Below are 19926 nucleotides of genomic sequence, written 5' to 3'. Positions count from 1 at the left end.
CTGACACTTGTGCCTCCAGTGCCACTTTGCGAATATTGGCAGGTCCCTTAAAAGAGGCCTTTGTTTTGCTTTACTGGCCTGGCGCATTTTTGCCATGAATGTGCAAAGGTGACGGCCCAACACGGAGAGCGCCTTCAGACGTTACAGAACGGCTTCCACAGGCTCTCTCCCTTAGCCACGCCCTTTCACGCCGTCGACCAATCAAACCGCGCCACCCATAACCCCGCCTCCGCGATAGCAACGCCCTATGGCAGCTATGCGCCCTTTCCTCTCCGTAAATTTTCAAACAAGGACACGGGACTCAGAGCGGAAGTCATTCCCTACGTCTCCCCCGCCCCGCCCTTCCCGTCTCTCTCGCGGAAGCCTTCGCGCTCCAATCAAAGACCACCAACCACCTTGACACAAGCGGTGGCAAATCATAGGCGCGTAGCTTGAGACGTTCTAGGCCCAGGCGTGATTCTTCTATGATATCCCGTCAGCGGCTTCCGCGTTGTACCATAGAGATGAAAAAGCAACCTCCCATGTAGGACTTGAAAACCACTGTGTTTTCCTTTCTCTAGTCTAGGACTATCCCGGCCCTTATGCCAGGCTTCCGGTTTCCGCCGCGTCCCAGGAAGTTTACGCTACTCGTAAACTCGTCATACGGATATCAACCGCGCTCGGTGCCCATTTCAACTTCCGCCCTCGGGGACGTTCTAGGCCCAGCCTGTCAACCTCAGTGACTCGGAGGAGGAAGCGGCGGACGGGGTTGTTGGTTTTTCTTTGGTTCTTTTTTTTAAACCCCGCTCCCCGGGGGCGCTCTAGCACTCACTTCCGCGGCTGTCTATAGTTCCAAGAACGGCCCACTCTCTAGTCTAGACTGTTCTCTGGAGCAGTTCCTTCTCTATGGCTCCGCGCCGCCGGAGCGGGAGGGCGGCAGGGACGTCGCGTCTTTAGCCGGGAGGCCGCGGCGGCGAGGGAAGGCCGGGAGCAGATGGAGCCTGGCATGGAGGCGGAGACGTTGGAGTCGAGGATCAGTGAGTGCGGGGGGGGGGGGGAGGGCCCCCTCGGCGATTTCTAACCCCACCCGGAGCCTCAGGTGCTGGTCCTGAGGGGAATCGTTGCCCTGGGCCTAACGCTCACCGGGGAACGGAGCTCGGAAGCTCTGGTCCAGGTAGCTCAGACGCCACCCTTCTCGCTTTTGTTTCCTCGCGAATCGCCGGGATGCTTTACTCCCCTGCTCCGACCCACGCAGTTCGTAACGTGCGAATGTGCAGGCGTGACCCAGGAATACGTACCCCCAAGTAAAGTGTTGTTGGATTCAGTAGGCTTGCTCTGCAGTCAATCACACCTAGAAGGATTATTTTTCCCATTTCATTTCTAATTGGTAAACCGCCTTTTTACATTACCATACCCAAGGCGGTTTACACACACAACAAAAATCGCACACCTAATAACGATCTGATCCAGTGCAAAAAAAAAAAAAAGGCATCATAAAAACATAACTTTCAAATGTACGCAGCCACTGAAAGAGAGGGGAAGAGACGCCTCTCCTACCACACTCTTGTCAGCTCTGGTCGTAAAGTAGCAAGGGGTGCTTAAAATACATTCAGAGACATAGGCAATGGGCAATACCCAATGAAGTCATACCTGAAAGTTAAGTCCGTTGATTTCCCTGGTTCTGCACTTGAGTGTAACATTGGATATCACCAGTAGCGTAGCGTGGGGGGTGCAGGGGGGGCCGGCCGCACCGGGCGCAACATCTGGGGTTAGGGCAAATCCACAGGTTAGGGGGCGCAAATCCACGGGTTAGGGGGCGCAAATCCACGGGTTAGGGGCGCAAATTACTTGCCTTGCCCCGGGTGCTGACAACCCACGCTACGCCACTGGATATCACCCATAATTTGCACTTGAATTGACAGGGAAAGAGACATTAGCTTGGGCTAACAATCGACCCCAAAATGAAGTGGACAGGTTTCATTTGGGGGCCATCCACTTTGAAGGTCTACATCCATTTCACATGAGAGTGAGTTCTGGTCTGTGAAAACTTCTGTCACAATATGGTTGTTGGTCTTTAAGCTGTATTTCTTTTCTAGAGCTTCTTTCTGCCCCTTTTATTATCTATCCATACTGAGATCATTGTGTCATTCTGTTCTCCAAAGCGGCTTGATTAATGCTTTAGGATTAACCCAGCCTGCAGTTGGTAGATCATTATAAAAAGGCATGTTGTTCTTCTTCTGGCACAAGATTGTTGATTAGGTATACCAAGATGAAAGCAAAATAACAAACAAACAAACAAAACACAGTGTAGTTATTTTGGCTATGGTGAGCATCTGGTCCTTAATGCAGCTTCATTTCACTTCATTTTTTTTACATGATGCTTAATAATGTAAGCTGGTGAAAATGTGGGTATGTCATCTTCCCAAGAGTTGAGGAGCTGGACTGAACCACTCTATGCTCCAGTCCCAGATCTCATTCATGATTATATGAAGCTATCTATATTGAGTCATACTGTGGATGGCACTCGCAGATCTTTTCTAATCCTGCTTTGAAAGAGCTTTTCAAGCAGTGGTGCTAAGGATTGAACCTGGGACCTTTTGCGTGCAAGACATGTGCTCCTTTCCTGAGTTATGACCTCTTTCAGTTGCCTAATTCCCACTGTATGTCGTGGCACCCTTACAGGAAACTGTCATTTTTTAAAACTTCCCTTTATGTGGGATACCGTTGGAAAACCACTCTGGGAAACTGTTGTTCCCCTTGCAGGTAAGATCTGCTCTTGACAGAAGTTTTTCTTTTCTTTATCAATTCAGATAGAGCTACCAACCCTCTGAACAAGGACCTGGAATGGGACAGCATTAATGCTTTCTGTGACCAGCTCAATAAGGAACTAGAGGGGTTAGTATACCTAATCTGTTGCCCTACAAATTATAGATACATTAACTGTTTTGTCTGTGGATGTCAGGCAAGAAGTAGCCTGAGTCACTCCAAATAACTGGTTAAATGAGGGGCTTCTAGAAAAGCATTCAGAAGAAGCATATGGCTGCACCAGCACCCTGTTGTTTCTGCTCTTCTGGTTTTGTCATCCCCCCATCATTTGTACCTTGATGTCCTAAGACTTTGGTTCATTTTCTTATTTTACATGAAACTGTGTTTCCTCTCATTGGGATAACATTTGGCGGGGGGGGGGGTTAGATATTAAAAATGGGAACCTACTTCTTTGTGAAGTAGTCAGGAGTTGGGGGATGATGGAATGATGAATAGAAAAAGGAATTAGTTAAAGAAGACATGGTTTATTGGATGGGTATGCGCAAAATCAGATCTGAAAAGGTTTGATGGCACAGTGTGAATGCTGAGTTAGATAAATGCATTGTGTGGGGTAAACCTGTTTAAATGCTATAGGGATTTAGCAGATTGCAAAAAAGAATTGCTGTGCTGTGTGGGTGGGCTATAATAAACAGATAGTGTACAGTGGTACCTCGCAAGACGAATGCCTCGCAAGACGGAAAACCCGCAAGACGAAAGGGTTTTCCATTTTGGAGGCGCTTCGCAAGACGAATTTCCCTATGGGCTTGCTTCGCAAGAAGAAAGCCCATAGGGAAATCTCCGGGGACCTCTTTTAAATGCTGGCGGTGGGGAGCAAAGCCTTTCCCCCCCTCCGGCCTTCAGAAGAGGTCCAGGAAGGCCGGCGGGGGGCGAAAGGCTTTGCTCCCCACCGCCAGCATTTTAAAAGCAGTCCGGGATAGCAGGGAAGCCTTCAAAAGCCGTCCGGGACAGCGGAGAAACGCGCTGCCTTTCTCCGCTCTCCCGGGAAGGCAGGCAGGGGGGAGCAAAGACTTTCGCCCCCCGCCCGCCTTCAGAAGAGGTCCTGGACCTCTTCTGAAGGCCGGCGGGGGGCAAAAGTCTTTGTCCCCCCTGCCTGCCTTCCCGGGGGCTTTTAAATCGCCCCGGGACAGCGGAGAAGTCCCCCGCTGTCCCGGGGCTTTTTAAAATGCTGGCGGGCGGCAGCGGAGGCTTCGCTCCCGCCCGCCAGCATTTTAAGATCACCCCGGACAGCGGAGAAGTCCCCCGCTGTCCCGGGGTTTTTTAAAATGCTGGCGGGCGACAGCGGAGGCTTCGCTCCCGCCCGCCAGTATTTTAAGATCGCCCCGGACAGCGGAGAAGTCCCCCGCTGTCCCGGGGTTTTTTAAAATGCTGGGGGTGGGAAGAAAAGCCCTTGGTTCCCCCCCCCCCCCAGCCTTCAGAAGAGGTCGGGGGACAGACTGTCCCCGGACCTGGTCTGAAGTCGGTTTCCATAGGAACGCATTAATTGATTTTCAATGCATTCCTATGGGAAACCGTGCTTCGCAAGACGGAAAAATCGCAAGATGACAAAACTTGCGGAACGAATTAATTTCGTCTTGCGAGGCACCACTGTATAAGGAAATGGGAACATGGCACACCTCTCTGTCAGTAGTGAGTCAGGTTTCACAGTGTGTCCATTTTGGGTTACTGGAGTCTTTGACTAAGGTCTTGAATTAGGATTATTAATTCATCATGGGACAGACTATTCAGACCCCAGCCAGCATGGAAAGGGATGATGAGATTTGTAGTCCAGCATCACTTAGAGGGCACCATGTTGGCTACACCTACTCTGGAGCAACAGAAAACAAATTTGACCTATAATCTGCCCAAATGACTACTATTTCAAATTACTTCTAATGTATTTCAAATTACTGCTGCTACATATCATCCAAACCTAAGACCTTGAAATTATGGTCTGGGAAACCACAGTAAATTACATAAAGCCTTTCAATAAAATGCCAGAACCACTGATCTGTCAGGGGCAATTCCATTTCAGAAACCTAGGCAACCTCAATTGCTTCAGATGCTGCTGCTGCCTGGCCTCTGGGGGCTGCCTAACAACAACTGCTAATGGGATCAGCTGAGCTAGGAGGGACAGGCGGAGACAGTGGCTGGGTGTCTTGGCTGCAAGCCCAATTCTGCTGTAGCTGGAGAGTGCTGTAAACCAAACTGCATCAAAAGTGTGCTGAGGTTGCTGGAGCTAATTGGACTGTGAAATAAAATGAACACGGGAGTAAAAGAAGGCATCCAACAGGTCCTACAAACTGCAGCACACACAGGAGTTTAAGCCAGACCATTTGTCCCAAGTGTTTTCACAGCAAGATCTTTATCACAGCAGCAAGTCCTTCAGTAACCATTCCTGTGTCTTATCATTCAGCCCACCGCTTGCCACTCGACTTCTAGCCCACAAGATCCAGTCTCCACAAGAATGGGAAGCCATTCAGGCTCTTACGGTAAGAGGTTGTGAACCATTTCCTGCCAGTTTTAACTAAAGCAGGTGTGTGGAACGGTTGGCCCTCCCGATGTTGATGAACCACAACTCCAGTCAGCCCCAGCAAGAATGGCCAATGGTCAGGGATGTTGTGGAGTTTTAGTTCAGCTGCAGCTGGAGGGCCAAAGGTTCCCCACACCTGGACTAAAGGCTGGAGGGAGGGAGGTGAAGTTTCCGTGTGAATATCTCAGTCTGGGGTGTCATAACTTTACGTTTTGGATGCGGCCTTGGGCAGGGGTTGATCAAAGCTTAACATGAATCTAGTCGAAGGCTGAGGCAGTTGGCTCAGGAGGGTTGATGAGTCCCCCCATTGTATAGCAGCAGGTCAGATAGACACAGGATCAGTATAGAATTGGGGCTTGAATGGACCTGATGATTATGTACATCTCAATGAAAATGAAAAATCAGATAAGTGAAACAAGTGAACCAGCTCTCACATTGCAGTGAGAGTTTTCCCAGTCCTCCCACTACTGCCTCCAAAGAGATTAAGAACAAATAGATTTCCTAGGCTAATTTCTGATCCTTAGATGGACAAACGTAGATCGTGAATAAAAAATCATTTGCTTATGCCACACGTTTTTTGTCTTGGCTCTTCTATCACAGTCTTTCATACACAGCACTTCCCACGTGCTCATAAAGCCCGTGCTGTCCTATATAAAGTGGAAGAGGATCCCACCACCCTTACATATTATTTAGGAAGCATTCTAGCCAGTTATGTTTTCCACCCTAATGAAGGTCTTTTCATCCATGACTTCAGTATTCTCTTCCATTATTTTACACCATGAAACCTGACTTCAATCTCAATTTTTTGAACTGATATTTTCTTGACAGTGGCTCTTGGACTATTTAAGAAGTAAATAAATTGAAAACAGTGCATACACTGGGCTAGTAATGGTACTTTTCTTGGACACACATTGAAGCATTGTAGAAGAGTTGTTTTAAGTCGTAGTTATTGAGATGTAAACAGTTGTCTTATGTAAATAGTTGCATGATGAAAAAGTGAATCATAGCCAATATATATTTTTTCTCCACTTCTGTGATGTCTCACAAACCATCCCATCTTTTGAATTTTATCTTCAGTGAGTAATTCTGGCATGATGGCGAGTGAGACAAGTACTTTTTCACAAGTCCAATTATTCTAGTCCTGCTCCTCTTCATACCACCTCTTCAGAGTCATGAGCCAGCTCCTTGAAGTCATGGGATTATTTTCTTTCAAAATATCTGAGCTCCTTTGAGAAACTGCATTTCTCTTGTTGAATGCTTCTTTACAGCTATGACGACTAGGAACTTGCCTTGCCTGTGGCAATTGTGCATTACGGTTATGGCATATGGGATTTGTTCCCCATCCACACAAAACAGTTGCTTTAGATGGTTAGGAACAATAAAAGTGCTTATAATTAAATGAGCGGAAATGCTAAATAAATTGCCAAACAAAAATTAGGGTATTTAGAAATATCACATTAAAAAGAAATTCATAAACTATCAATTTAAAAACATCTGAATAAAAATGCCTCAAATGGTGTTCTATTTAAAATGAAATTTATAGTCACAACTGGAAATTCCCTGTTATTTCTTCCGGCCCCACTCCTTACATTCATCTTGCATCATGAATTGAGGGGACTCTGACCAGGGTGCCTTCTGCTGATGTGATAGAAGCTTTCGGATTCTAACAAGAGTAAATGCAGTTGGCACATAAGAGCTTGGGAAAGAGTAAATTCTCATCTGACTATTAACATGTGAAATATGGGATCAGGTGCCTAATAAGGATACTCTTGCAGCATTCAGTGTGTCTAATGAATTCTACTCACCTGTGCACACAGCAGAGGAGGAGGGCAAGATCTTTTGAGTCTCTGGGAACAGCAAACATTGATCAACACATGTCATTGACTGGTTATGTCATTATGCGTGAACAGTGGTCAAGGATGATGGGAACAAACACCTGGAGGGCCGTAGGTTCCCTATGCCTGGGATAAGGAGATTCAGCCCCTACTCAGAGGTGTACCCCAGAGGTGTCAGGAAGTGGTGTCCAATTCTGCATTGAGTTCCGATGTGATTCCCTTTGATTATTTCCAGCCCTGTGAGATAGGGAAGGTAACTTGTGCAGGGAGCCACGTGGGAGCTTAAAATAGGTCTCCAAGGGACCCTATTAATAGCTGGAGTAGATTTACTGGCTGGATTCAGCCAAACATCAATGTAAAGCACAATGATGAGGTTCACTGCTGTGAGTATGGGCACCTGGAGGACAAAATGATAAACACGGTAGTACATTTTTTAAAAAATGGGGAGAAACGTGTGATGTCTTCTGGTACATATACTTCATAGGGTGCTGTTTGTGCCCTGTTCTAAATAGCTTCCCATCCCTCTGTTCTGTTGCACCCTGAAGCAGGGAATGGGATTAGGGCCTCCTGGGGGTTGGATATCCGTGCTCACTCCCTGCTGTCTTGCCCATGCACAGGTGCTGGAGGCCTGTATGAAAAGCTGTGGCAAACGCTTCCATGACGAAGTAGGCAAGTTCCGCTTCCTTAACGAGCTCATCAAGGTGGTGTCGCCCAAGGTGAGTCTCGTCAGTGGTGTGGCAGGAACAAGAGGGGTGGCGACATATGCTTCATTGAAACAGCAAAGAAGGAGCTGTTTTACGCCATGCAGACTTTTCAGCAGCCTTCGATTCCAGAGCAGTAGAAGGCAATTTAGGGATATACGTTGGCTTTATGGCAATAGCGTGGGAAATCCAGAGCTGCTTGACAGAATATGTCTTTTATTTGTTCCTTTGATTTGTGTCCTCACTCATGCTTACAGAAAGCCTCAGGTTGGCTTTTGAATCCCCCTTCTCCCTTTGTGGGAATGCTGAAGTAGAGATAGGATTCCATTCTGCCAGCAGCTACAGATGGTTTGGTCTGGACTCCTTAACTTTGAAAATACAGCAAAGGGGTAAATCCTCACTTTCCACTCCAGCCAAGTACACGAAACGTCACCTTGAGCTTGTTACGAAGCTCCCTGGGACCACGGTGCAAGCCTTTCTCCCAATATAAATTCCTCCTCTAAGTCCCGCCATGTTTGATGTGGGTGTGTGATTGTTTCCCTCAGTATCTAGGAAGCCGGACCCCAGAGAAAGTGAAATCCAAGATCTTGGAGCTGTTGTATAGTTGGACATTGGGTCTGCCCCATGAAGTGAAGATTACAGAGGCCTATCAGATGCTGAAAAAACAAGGTGAGAGACCCTTTCTGAGCCCAGAGAATCCATGGCTTTGCCGCCGCCCCCCAGCTATGTGTTCTGATGCAGAAGAATGTAGCTTGTCAAGCTTTATTTATTTGTTTTTTACATTTTATTTCCCAACTTTGCCTCCAGGGAACTCAAGGTGGTATACCTGGTTCTCTCCCCCCCCCCCCAAATGTCACCTTCACAGCAGCCCTGTGAAGTAGGTTAGGTTGAGAAATTGTGACTTGCCCAACGTCACCTAGTGAGCTTTATGACTGATTAGGAGTTTGAACCCTGGTCTCTCAGGGGCTAGTCCTACCCTCTCTAACTACTATACCATATTGGTCAACGTTTTGGCATTTTTACAAAAATCATGAACTGCACATCAGCAGCACTGGAAGGATAGTATTAAGAACTGAACATTCCCCTGTCGTTATTCCATAACAAAAACCATGAGAAATGCAGAGACCTTTAAGTTGGTAAAAACTGCTGTTTGCTTGCAGGGATTGTAAAATGTGACCCCAAGTTGCCGGACGATGCCCCCTTCCCGCTGCCTCCTCCCAGGCCAAAGAATGTCATCTTTGATGATGAAGAGAAGTCCAAAGTAAGCACTAAATAGATGACTTTAAACTTTTCTCATTTTTCTTGTTCATCCAAGATAGAGTTTTCCGCTTTCTCAAGGTTAACTGGGGGAAATACTTCCAGGTGCAGAAGGAGCCTCTATCAGCCCCTTTAAATTTTCTGAATTTCTTACCTGCTGCAGTTTGTTTCCCCTGCAGTAACAGGCAAAAGTCTCCCGCAAAAATGGTGGAATTTCCCCCTGTATTCCCTTTAAACATCTTAATTTCCTATTTTGTTGCTAAGAGACTGGAATGTTATAGCAGGCTACCAAGCTAAATGTAAGCTACCAACCATGTGTGGTGGGTTCAAGAGACCTCTTGTTTTTGCTGCCTGCCTGGAACTGCCAAACAAGGGGATCCTTAGGGTTCTGGCAGGTCCCACTATATAGTTGTTGGGCTAAGTGGTTACAAGCTGTAAGGCAGGGGTACAGAAATGCTCCCAGAGCAGCCTGTTTGCCCCTCAGGCCTGCTTTCCTCTGATCTATGTGCCTTTGCAGATGCTGGCTCGCCTGCTCAAAAGCTCCCACCCTGAGGACCTCCGGGCTGCCAACAAACTTATCAAAGAGATGGTTCAGGAGGTAAGCTTTCCCCACTGAGAACTCTTTCCACCTCCAGCTGTCAACCAGGTTTGTGCCGTTTGTGTGCCATTCTGCTCTTTTCCAAGGGATCTTAGAGCAGAGTCGTATCCCCACGGCAACCCTGTGACGTAGTTCAGGTAGTGAGTTGCATATCTGTGCAGGGATTCGAACCCGGATTCCATTCTTGCCTGGAGATGTGTAGGTGTCTGGTGGGGAAATGGGAGGGCCCTTCATAGCTCTACTCTTGTCCCTCCGTCAACATTGGGTTGAGGGGAGGAACAGTAAAATACATGGCTGGAGCAGAGCAAGAAAATGGGTGGGGTGTTTTTGCCTGTTCCTAGGTTGTCCTTTGCTGTTGCGCTGAGGGGTGGAGGGGGAAAGAGATTTTGAGATTCAGAAGTACAGTTTGCTGTTGTAAAAGGAGCTGTAACAGTTCTCTATAATGCAGCTGGGTAATGTCCCCCAGTGTCCAGGGTGTTGTGGTATTCTCCCAGCATGCAGTGTAAAATGGGAGGGTCTCAAATGCACTGTCCAAATCGGAGTCCCTTCCAGGTGGCATTCCAGAAAGTGGGCCACTTATTCTGAGTTTTCCAGAGGGATAAGGAAGAAACCCAGGCTGCTCTCACCCTTCCACTTCTTCCAGGACCAAAAGCGAATGGAGAAGATCTCCAAGAGGGTGAACGCCATTGAGGAGGTGAACAACAATGTGAAGCTCCTGACCGAGATGGTGAATAACTACAGCAAAGGGGAGACGACCGAGAGCAGCGAGGACCTCATGAAAGTAAGAAAAGAGCTGTCCTAGTTGTGGGAGCTTTTTACAGTGGTACCTCGGAAGTCAAACGGAATCCGTTCTGGAAGTCCGTTCAACTTCCAAAAAGTTCGGAAACCAAGGTGCGGCTTCTGGTTGGCTGCAGGAAGCTCCTGCAGCCAATCGGAAGCCATGGAAGTTGTGTCAGACGTTTGGGTTCCAAAGAACGTTCACAAACTGGAACACCACCTGGGTTTGTAGTGTTTGGGAGCCAAAAAGTTTGACTCGCTAGGTGTTCAGGATCCAAGGTACAACTGTAGTTCCTTTGGCTGGTCTTGGTGAAGTTAATGATGATTTCAAATCCAATCAAACCGTAAATATCATTACAGAAATTTCAGAAACCTCCCCAAATAAAAAACAATTGTGTTTTTAGACTATATATCAGGAGTGGGGAGCAGTTTCCAGCTGGAGGCCTAGGACCCTCGTACCTACGGGACCGCCTCTCCTGGTATGCCCCACAGAGGAACTTACGGTCTTCAAATAAAAACATCTTGAAGGTCCCAGGCCACAGAGAGGTTAGGCTGGCCTCAACTAGAGCCAGAGCTTTTTCGGCTGCGGCCCCAACCTGGTGGAATGCCCTGTCGCAAGAGACAAGGGCCCTGCAGGACTTGACATCTTTTCGCAGGGCCTGTAAGACAGAGCTGTTCCACCAGGCCTTTGGTCAGGGCGCAGCCTGACTCCCTCCTTTGGCAATCTCTACAAAGCTTTAGTCTATGGTTGCCATCAATTTGTATTTTAATTAATTTTTAGAATGTATTTATAATGTTGTACTGTTTTAGTGTTGTTAGCCGCCCTGAGCCCGGCTTCGGCTGGGGAGGGCGGGATATAAATAAAATTTATTATTATTATTATTATTATTATTAGATCCTGACCATCCCCCACCCTTGCAGGCCATTTTGACAGGTGGGCAGGACCTGTCAATCCTGGCGTCACAATGACATCAGGTGATCCAATGTAACAGATTTCCTTTGTGGGCATGGATTGAGATCCACATGCTGGAGAGGATCCTTTGCATTGCTTGCTTGAATTCAGGTTGGCAGTGCAAAGGAATATTTGCACTGAAAGCAAGCCCTGCTTTGGATTTTGCTCTAACTGTTGATCTCAGCCAGGCTTGTTGTCTGGGGCCAGTCCGGTGATTGCCAGCAAGTCTCCTTTGTCAAGGAGCAGCTAGAAGCATTTTTTTAAGGTTCCCAGGTGTTCCTTGTGCCATTTCTCTACCTGACCCACACGTGACATCGCCTGTGATATCAGGTGTGGGCAGGTGTGTGAGACTTGGGGGGGGGGAACGACCTTGTGAGCCAAATTGCGACCTCTGCTGCAGTTTCCCATCCCTGCTGTATATAACCCCAAGAGAGCATATTATGAAACCAACTCTTTCCCCATTGCAGGAGCTGTACCAGCGTTGTGAGCGCATGAGGCCCATGCTTTTTCGGCTTGCTAGTGATACAGAGGACAACGATGAGGCACTAGGTAAGTGCAGTCTGCCACCTTAGGTGGTGACAAGGGCCTTCCTATTCTTACCCATTCCCACCCCCCAGCTTCCCTACTTCCACCTCATGCTGAGCTGTTCAGGACAGGCTACTTGGATGGAGGTCCTTGAGAAAATATTCCAAATTTCAGAACTGGATAACTGAGACCGTTTCAGCTAGGACTGTACTTTAATTGCATCAGTAGACCCACCAGGATGGCAATCTAACTCTCAGTAGCCATCTACATGCTTTTAGCGGTGCGGTACATTCTGGTTGCGGGAAATCAAGTTTTAGGATTCAACATTCTTGTTGAATAATGGAGTGCTGGGGCACCCTGTGATCATCATTTTTGTTCTCCTGTTGCAGCGGAAATTTTGCAAGCCAATGACAACCTGACGCAAGTGATCAACCTGTACAAGCAGCTTGTGAAAGGAGAGGAGATCAATGGTGAGACTGCAGCTGGTTGTCTCCCAGGTAAGGAAGCCCGAGGAACGGACTGCCCTAAAGGGAAGGTTTTGCTTTGTCCTTTCCAAAGCAAGACCCTGACCACGAAATATTGCCGAGTGAAATTGGTTGGGCATCCAAACTTGCAATTAAGGAAGTGGAAGGAGGAATTTCTTGGCAATGTCTTGGGTCAGTTGAGCAGAAAATATAGGAAATGGGGGATTGTGGAACAAGCATCTAACTAGCATAATTGACTTGCTTGCCTCTTCTCATAGGCAGCACTTCAGCACTTCTGGATCTATCCGGACTCGACATGCCAACCACGAGCCCCTCCTACCCAGCCTTACCAAGCTTCTCAAGTGGTGGCTCAGCAACTTCTGTGCCAGAGCAGACCAGCTCCGTCTCTCTGCTGGATGACGAGCTCATGTCATTAGGTGAGTCCAGGGAAACTCTGAAGCCACTGGGAAATGGAAAGTGTCTGGCATTCAAGGAATATGCAGAATGGGGCTGGGCAAAACAGGAAGATGTTTGTGATAATGAAATGTAAGGGGGAAACTGGTTAGTTTCTCCACCAAACCTGGTGGGAGTAGGGGAGGACTTCCTTCTCCAGTTTCTCTGCTGTACATATTTATTTAAAACACTACCCCTTCTGCCCTCCATAGAGCTCAACACCTTTAAAGACAAGGACAAAAACCACATATTAACAATCTAAAACAGCTATTGCGGGGTAACAGTGAAACAGGAGCAGGAAATAACAGAATACAACAGTAATCTTTAAAAACACACCCACCACCACCACCATTCTGTAAGAGAGCAACTCAGAGCCCAAGGAAGGCTCTGCCAGTTTGCAGAAGGCCATTAAGGAAGATGAGAGGTGGCCTTCCCTGGAAGGGTGTTCCAAAGGCAAGATACAGTTTACAAACCTCTGCCTGGTCCTACACTCTTTGGATTCTCCATTCTGGCATCATGGGATCTCCTTTATCTTTTTCTTCTCCTCTCTAGGGCTTAATGATCCAGCAACGCCCTCAGCCCAGGGTACAGATAACAGTGGCTGGAACAATTTTCAGGTAAGGGCTTGGTTTTTAGGAAACATTAATTTCTTGTTGAGAGAGTTCAGAACCCTTTTGGGATGGGGGAAGAACTGCAGCTAATGCTGCCGGTTTTTCAAGGAGGAAAGAAGGTCAGCTGTAAGGCCAAACTATTCATTTTCTACATTGAATTTGTCCTACGAAACCTGCACGTGGATGGTCACAACTGAAGACTGTATGCTTGTATTTTTGCTCGGAGTGCATATTCTGACGAACTGAAATTGACTATATTCCCACGGCATGTGTACAAGAGCTGGTGGTGGGGAAACATGCATACATACATACAATCATTGAATATGGCAATCTGTGTGTGCATGTGGTTTCTATGTAGAAGTAACGTATGAAGGAAATGCTGTAAATTCTGAGGTAGTTCTCATCATCTACTACCACTTCAGGATGTTGGCTCTTCAACTGGGAATGGGGAGAACTTTCAGTCGGACTAGAACAAAGCTCCATTGCACATGAAAACCAATCTCCCTGCTCCCAGTGGTCTTTGTGAGTGAAAAGGGAAGTCCTGCTTTCTTGGGAGTGGAGAGAAAAGGATGGAAGTAGCTCGAGGCTGCAGCTTCCCTGTATCATATGAAGGCTAAGTCTCCAGCAAATGGAGAGTTGCCTCTTATTTTTGTGGGTGAACAGGCATTTCCCTCTATTGCTTGAGAGTGCACATTAATCTCTGACTGCTGCATTGTTGGTATGTATGGGACCCCCTTTTTAGCTCCATGCCTCAGCGCCAAACCTTGTAGTAATAACATTCCCATCATCCCCATCATTCCTTGAGTGGTGCTGTCAGTGTGGGGCTTGTGCAAGTCTGCTCTGTGGAAATGTACAAACTTGCAAACCACTGCAGTCCTTCCAGCTGTGTTCTGAGGCAGGATCATAGTAGTTTGCCAGAGCTGTCATCGTGTGTCGAAGGCCGTGTGTTGAACTGTGTTCTTTGTACTGGGTGGTAATATCGCTGATCTCCCTGCCAGGGGGTTTTGCTTCAGTTTGCTTGTTCTTGGTTGCATTGCTGTTAGTTCTTCTCTTTCCACTGCAGTCTTCCGACAGCCCTGAACTTGGCGCGCCCCCAGTCCCACCCACCCTAGCGGGGAAAGCTGATGCTGGACCGCCTGCTACGACACCTCCTGCCGCCGCCAGTGGCATGGATGACCTGGATCTGCTGGGCAAGACTTTGATGCAACAGTCTCTTCCCCCGGAGTCTCTGCAAGTCAGATGGTAGGAAGCAAGGTGGGGAAGGGCCGGCTGCGAGGAGGGAGAGCAGCTTCTGGCTGAAGTGGAAGCCCGCCTTTCTGCTCCTCCTCTCAACAGCTTGTGTCTCTCTTGTCCACTTTGCAGGGAGAAGCAGCCCCCGCCACGGTTGACACTGCGCGACCTCCAAAACAAGAGCACTTCCAGCCCAGCTGTGAGCACCAGCAGCGCCCTGCCTCTCTTCCCGAGCCTCTCTTCAAACCCTCCTGCCCCCTTGCCCCTGTCCTCCGAGCAGCCAGCACCTGCCGCAGTCCCTCGGGGGCCCCCAACACCTTCTGGAGCCACGCTCCCCACAGCGGGTCTCCCTGCTTCCACATCCCCCCTGGAAATCTCACTGACAAATGTCACGGTGCCTCTGGAATCCATCAAACCAAGTGAGTCTGGGCAGAGGTGGAGGGTGGCCTTACCTTGGGACATGTGGCTTGGCTCAGCTGCTTGAGATACTTGGGGCTATTCATTCTGCAAGCACCTTTTCTCTCAGATGGGTGGAAGGGGCTTGATCTTCGCCAGGGTGGGTTGATGAATCTTACCTCCCAGCAAGGTGTTGAACTCCAGGATTCAGGGTGGTGGCTCTCCTAGTTCTTTTCAGCTCTCTGGTGGACTGGTAGGAAAGAGCACATATACAGGAGGCAGCCATGTGTTGAAACCCTTCTTGTAAATAAGTCTCAGCCCAAGAAGGCCTTCTGCACCTGTTGCGAAGTATGTTCACTTGCCCCGACTTTTAGAGGCTAAGTGTTAGCTGAGAGCAGGGCCGTCTTTAGCACATGTGCCGTCGGGGTGCAAAGATCCGCCCAGCACCCCCAAATTTAGTTTAGCGAAACATCAGTCGTGTCAAAGGTGCCGCTGCACAGCAGCTCAATACAATACGGAACATAATATTTTGATGTAAGAGTTCATTTCGCATGCACGGCACTGTTGTGAATGACAAGCGCCATCATTGAGTCTGACAAGCACCGCTGTTGTGAATGATAGGCACCGCAGCTAGTGCAACGTGTCTTTAGTAAATGAGCGCACAAAGCCGAAAGTCCTTTAGTGACATGGTAGGTATACATTTCGGTAATACCTAGGTATATATGTATTTCGTTTTTCTAGCTTGCTCAAAATTATTTATTATTTCATAACAGGTAAATAGTTAAGGGCTTAGGCGGCTCCAGTGGCGGGCACCTGGTGCCCCCCAGAATTCGGCACCTGGGCGCCCTGCACCCCTTGCACCCCGGGGTAAAGATGGCCCTGGCTGGGAGGAGATTGTGGGGAAGGACTTACGATCTGCTTTCCAGTATTGAAATTGATGTGTCTTTGCCTCTTTACAAACCTGTTGTTGCCAGCCTTTGCTGCATCTGAGAAAGGATGTGCTATTAACTTAAACAGCATTAAACAAGGAGATTGAGTTACAAGCTGTTCTTAGCCTTGTTAGGGCTCCAGAGGGCGCCTGTGGCAGCACAATGGGTCAGTGCGCCTGGCAGCTAACCAGAAGGTTGGTGGCTTGAGCCCGCCCAGGGACAACTGGGGGCAGAATTCCTGCATTGCAGGGGGATGGATTAGAAGACCTTCGGGGTCCCTTCCAACTCTACAGTTCTATGATTCAAATGTTCTAATGCCCAGTGTGTAATTGCATTTAGCCAGCGAGTGAATTGTTTGCCTCTGCGGAATGAACCAATCCTCTCTCTTCTGTTTTGTGGTTCTCCTGGTATTTCTTTGCTCCAGGCAACATCCTGCCGGTGACAGTGTATGACCAGCATGGATTCCGTGTCCTTTTCCACTTTGCCAAGGACTCTCTGCCTGACCGGCCTGATGTGCTAGTAGTGGTCATCTCCATGCTCAGCACAGCCCCCTTGCCCATTAGGAACATCATCTTTCAGTCTGCCGTCCCCAAGGTATTTTATTGACTTACTTCATTCATATCCTGACTTCCTTTCGGTGCAGGATCCAAAGCAACTCACAGCATGAATTAAAACAGATGCAACCAAAACCACAAATATAACTAAAAGCAATTTTAAAAAGTAACTTATTATAAGCAGGTTCTAGTGCAACACACTAACCACTACTCCACACTGCTTTGAGAAGGTAGAGGAAGACATCAGGCCTGCAACCCTTCCCGGGGCCCCATGAACACTACCTGTGCAATCTTCATACATTCCTCTTCATACATACCATGCTTTATTTTCAGAAGGTCTCAGGATCATTCCCCTGGCATCTCCTGTTAAAAGGATCTTGAAATATTAGAGCTAAAATGGGGAAGATCCTGCCTGAGACCTTGGAGTCCTGCTGCCAGTTGAAAAAAGATGTCCATGGGCTTTGTCTACCAGTGATCTGGTTTTATACAAGACCATTTCAAATGTTGGCCCAGCGGTCATTTGCTGCCAATCCCCATGCCAGCGGTGTGGGACCAGTGTTGGACTTCAATTCCCATCATCCTCAGCCAGCATGGCCAGTGGTCAGGAATGCGGATGGCAGGAATTTGTAGTCCAGCATCATCTCAAGGGTTGTGGGTCTGAGACCCACACTGGGCAAAAAGATTCTTTGCATTGCAGGGGGTTGTGTCCCATTCAACTGTACAGTTCTACGATTCTATGTACTCAGTTGTATGTTGGCACTTGTATTGTAAAGACTAGCTGTATTTGGAACACCAAATGTGAGGGCCCTGCCCCCTAAAACAGTCAAAGATCGGGAAAAGTATTGGTCCGGTTTACATTTCCTGCCGTCCACTGTGAAAAAGAAAGAGCCAGGTTTCTTAAACCATGAGCCCAAAGCACCCAGATTATTGCATTAAATCAAGGTTCTGGCACTAGGGGGAGCTGTTTTCACAGCAGCATAGATGGAGATGGAGCGTGGAAGACGAACCAGGTGATATTTCCACCTTGGCTGCTTAGAAGCAGGTTTATGAGATTCTCCAGTTTGTGCTCTTTAACAGCTTCAGGACAGTCACTGAATCCTCCTAATGCACTTTTGTTTCTGTAGGTGATGAAAGTGAAGCTGCAGCCACCCTCGGGGACAGAGCTCCCGGCATTCAACCCTATTGTGCCCCCCACTGCAATCACCCAGGTCCTCCTGCTTGCTAACCCACAGAAGGTAATGGCACCTCAGCAAAGGGGTAGGGTGGGTGGCATTTCTTGTCCTATCAGCGTCAAACTGCTAATGCCCTGCCAGCATTATTTCTTCCCCCTCCCTCCTTTACTAAGAGCCCTGCGGGATCAGGGCAGTTGCGCTTCGAGTCCGCCACCTTTTCCCCAGATGCCTGTAGGAAACCCCCTGAGCGCAAGAGCCACCCCCTAAGAAGGGAAACCTCACCTGTTGCTCATCTTTCCCTCTGCCCAGGAGAAAGTAAGACTACGATACAAGCTGACCTTCACCATGGCCGACCGAACCTACAATGAAATGGGTGACGTGGACCAGTTTCCCCCTCCAGAGTCATGGGGCGACCTTTAGTTGCTGCCGCCTCTGCCGCCGCACTGCGTCTGGCTTCAAAGGATCCTGCCGCCTCTCGGACAAGAGCTTTCCCAGAGCTGGCTGGCCCTCAGACCAAGCTCTCAGACTGGAATGGCTGGCAGCTGGCCGTAGGCTGTGTGTGGAGGACAGTGGGCCGAGGGGAGGCCTGCTGGGGTTGGCGGGGGCAGGGCTGGTTGAGTGAGTTGTTCTCCGTTCTTCTAACTTGGTTTCTGAGCCCCCTCCTCTCACCTTGCTCTCCCGGCTCTTGCTCCCCCCCCCCCCCCCCCGGAAGAGGGCGGTCACGATCAGCTCCGAGAAGTCCGGGGAGAGACTCCTGGAACCGTTTCTCCTCCTCTTTCCTGCTTAAGGTTATGTTGGACCTGACCCCCCCTTCCCAACCTTCAGCTCTTTTCACACTCCACCCTGTCCACACACAAGCTTGATACTTGGGAGGGATGCCCCTCGCTCTGCTTCCCTGTGTTGCAACACGAAGCTGGGCTGGGGTCTCAGATGGGGCAAAAGGCACCGCCGTTCTGCCACCGGAGGCCTAGTTGTTGGCGCCTGTTCACGACTCCGCTGGCAAAACAGCCTTGACACAACAGGAGGGTGTTTGGGTCTGTTTTGCTCACGAGGCTTTTCCTTCACCCTGGGCTGGATCATGGCCGTGGGCTAACGCTCCCCATGCTGAATGAGCCACCAGTGAGCCGAGTCTGAATCAGCTAATGGGATGGGCGAGGAGGGAAGCGGGTAGCGTGCCTCGTCTATTATGCCTTACGTTCAAAGGGTTGGTAGTTGCGGCCTGTTGTGCAGCTGCAAGGGAGGGGTCGTAGTCCACACTCTCCTCTCCTTTCTGGGAGAGGAAGCTGACAATACCAAGAGGCTGCCTATATAGGAGCCCACTATATTGCCTGTGTGGCACTGTGGAGCTCCTGCATTTCACAGCTAAATATGGCACAGGCCTGGTACTCGGGAGGAGGGCGCTGAGGAGGAAAGAGTTGCCATAACAATGTCTGGTTCCCCACAGACCTTTGCCAGCTGAAGCTGCCCCTCTTCTCCCGCCCACCAACTGGTGTGCTCACAGGATTTGGACTAGGAAGCGCCCACTCTGACTGACTTGAGTTCTCCTCAGGCCTGGGTGGGAGTGAAGCCTCAGCAAGTTACTGAACAGGCTGCTCCCCGGGAGGTGGACTTGAGCTTTACGGTTGAGAGCAGTGGGTGGGGCTGTGAAGAACGATGTTTTGCCCAGGGGGCTTACACCCCTGTTTCTGACAACAATTGTCTACTTTTGGTAGGAAAGCCTTTCTGAAGTGGGGTTCTGCTGTGACTGGATACTTTTACTTTCTGGTCTCTCTTTCAGGGTTCTCTTTGACCCCTTTCTAGATTCGGTTTGGTTTGGTTCTTGAAACAGGCTTGTATATATATTTTTGGTGAAAATTCTGCCTATGGAAAAGGACTTTAAAATAGACTCTGTGTGAAATCTGCTGTATTAATGGGAAATAAAACAATTTCTTTCCTGAAGCGCATCAGTCAGGACTTGATTGGAAGGGCACCAGGATCCCATGCTCTGCCTATCTCCAACTTGCAGGCCTCTGTCTTTACTCCACTTACCCTGTCTTGATCCTCACTACCTTAGGCACGGTCACTACTGTGTGTACTCTGTGCTTTAAAAAACAACCCATCAAAATGCTATTTTGAGAAAAGCTGAATTCTGTGCTCTATATTATGCAAATACGCTTGT

At 48.6% G+C, this 19926-nt stretch overlaps 1 protein-coding gene across 1 annotated transcript; it reads left to right on the top strand.

Moving 5' to 3' along the window:
* The first annotated feature begins 525 nt into the window (after positions 1-525).
* On the top strand, positions 526-19706 carry GGA1 (golgi associated, gamma adaptin ear containing, ARF binding protein 1). The gene is made up of 17 exons (XM_028746188.2): positions 526-1016; positions 2790-2874; positions 5198-5273; positions 7767-7865; positions 8396-8519; positions 9011-9111; positions 9625-9705; positions 10349-10486; positions 11902-11983; positions 12349-12456; positions 12702-12860; positions 13429-13493; positions 14551-14729; positions 14850-15136; positions 16467-16636; positions 17721-17831; positions 18078-19706. The coding sequence occupies exons 1-17, from the start codon at positions 974-976 to the stop codon at positions 18186-18188; spliced, it is 2019 nt and encodes a 672-aa protein (XP_028602021.2). The 5' UTR covers positions 526-973; the 3' UTR covers positions 18189-19706.
* Positions 19707-19926: the final 220 nt, after the last annotated feature.

Source organism: Podarcis muralis, chromosome 10, assembly GCF_964188315.1.
Source record: "Podarcis muralis chromosome 10, rPodMur119.hap1.1, whole genome shotgun sequence".
NCBI classification, from domain to species: Eukaryota; Metazoa; Chordata; class Lepidosauria; order Squamata; family Lacertidae; genus Podarcis; species Podarcis muralis.
The sequence above is the reverse complement of the archived record's forward strand: the minus strand, read 5'-3'. Positions and strand labels throughout refer to the sequence as shown.

Coding starts and splice junctions, on each gene's coding strand:
- GGA1 (XM_028746188.2), top strand. CDS start 974: ATGGAGCCTGGCATGGAGGCGGAGACGTTGGAGTCGAGGATCA. Junction 10,487..11,901: donor GCAGCGAGGACCTCATGAAA/GTAAGAAAAGAG, acceptor TCCCCATTGCAG/GAGCTGTACCAGCGTTGTGA. Junction 16,637..17,720: donor TTCAGTCTGCCGTCCCCAAG/GTATTTTATTGA, acceptor TTGTTTCTGTAG/GTGATGAAAGTGAAGCTGCA.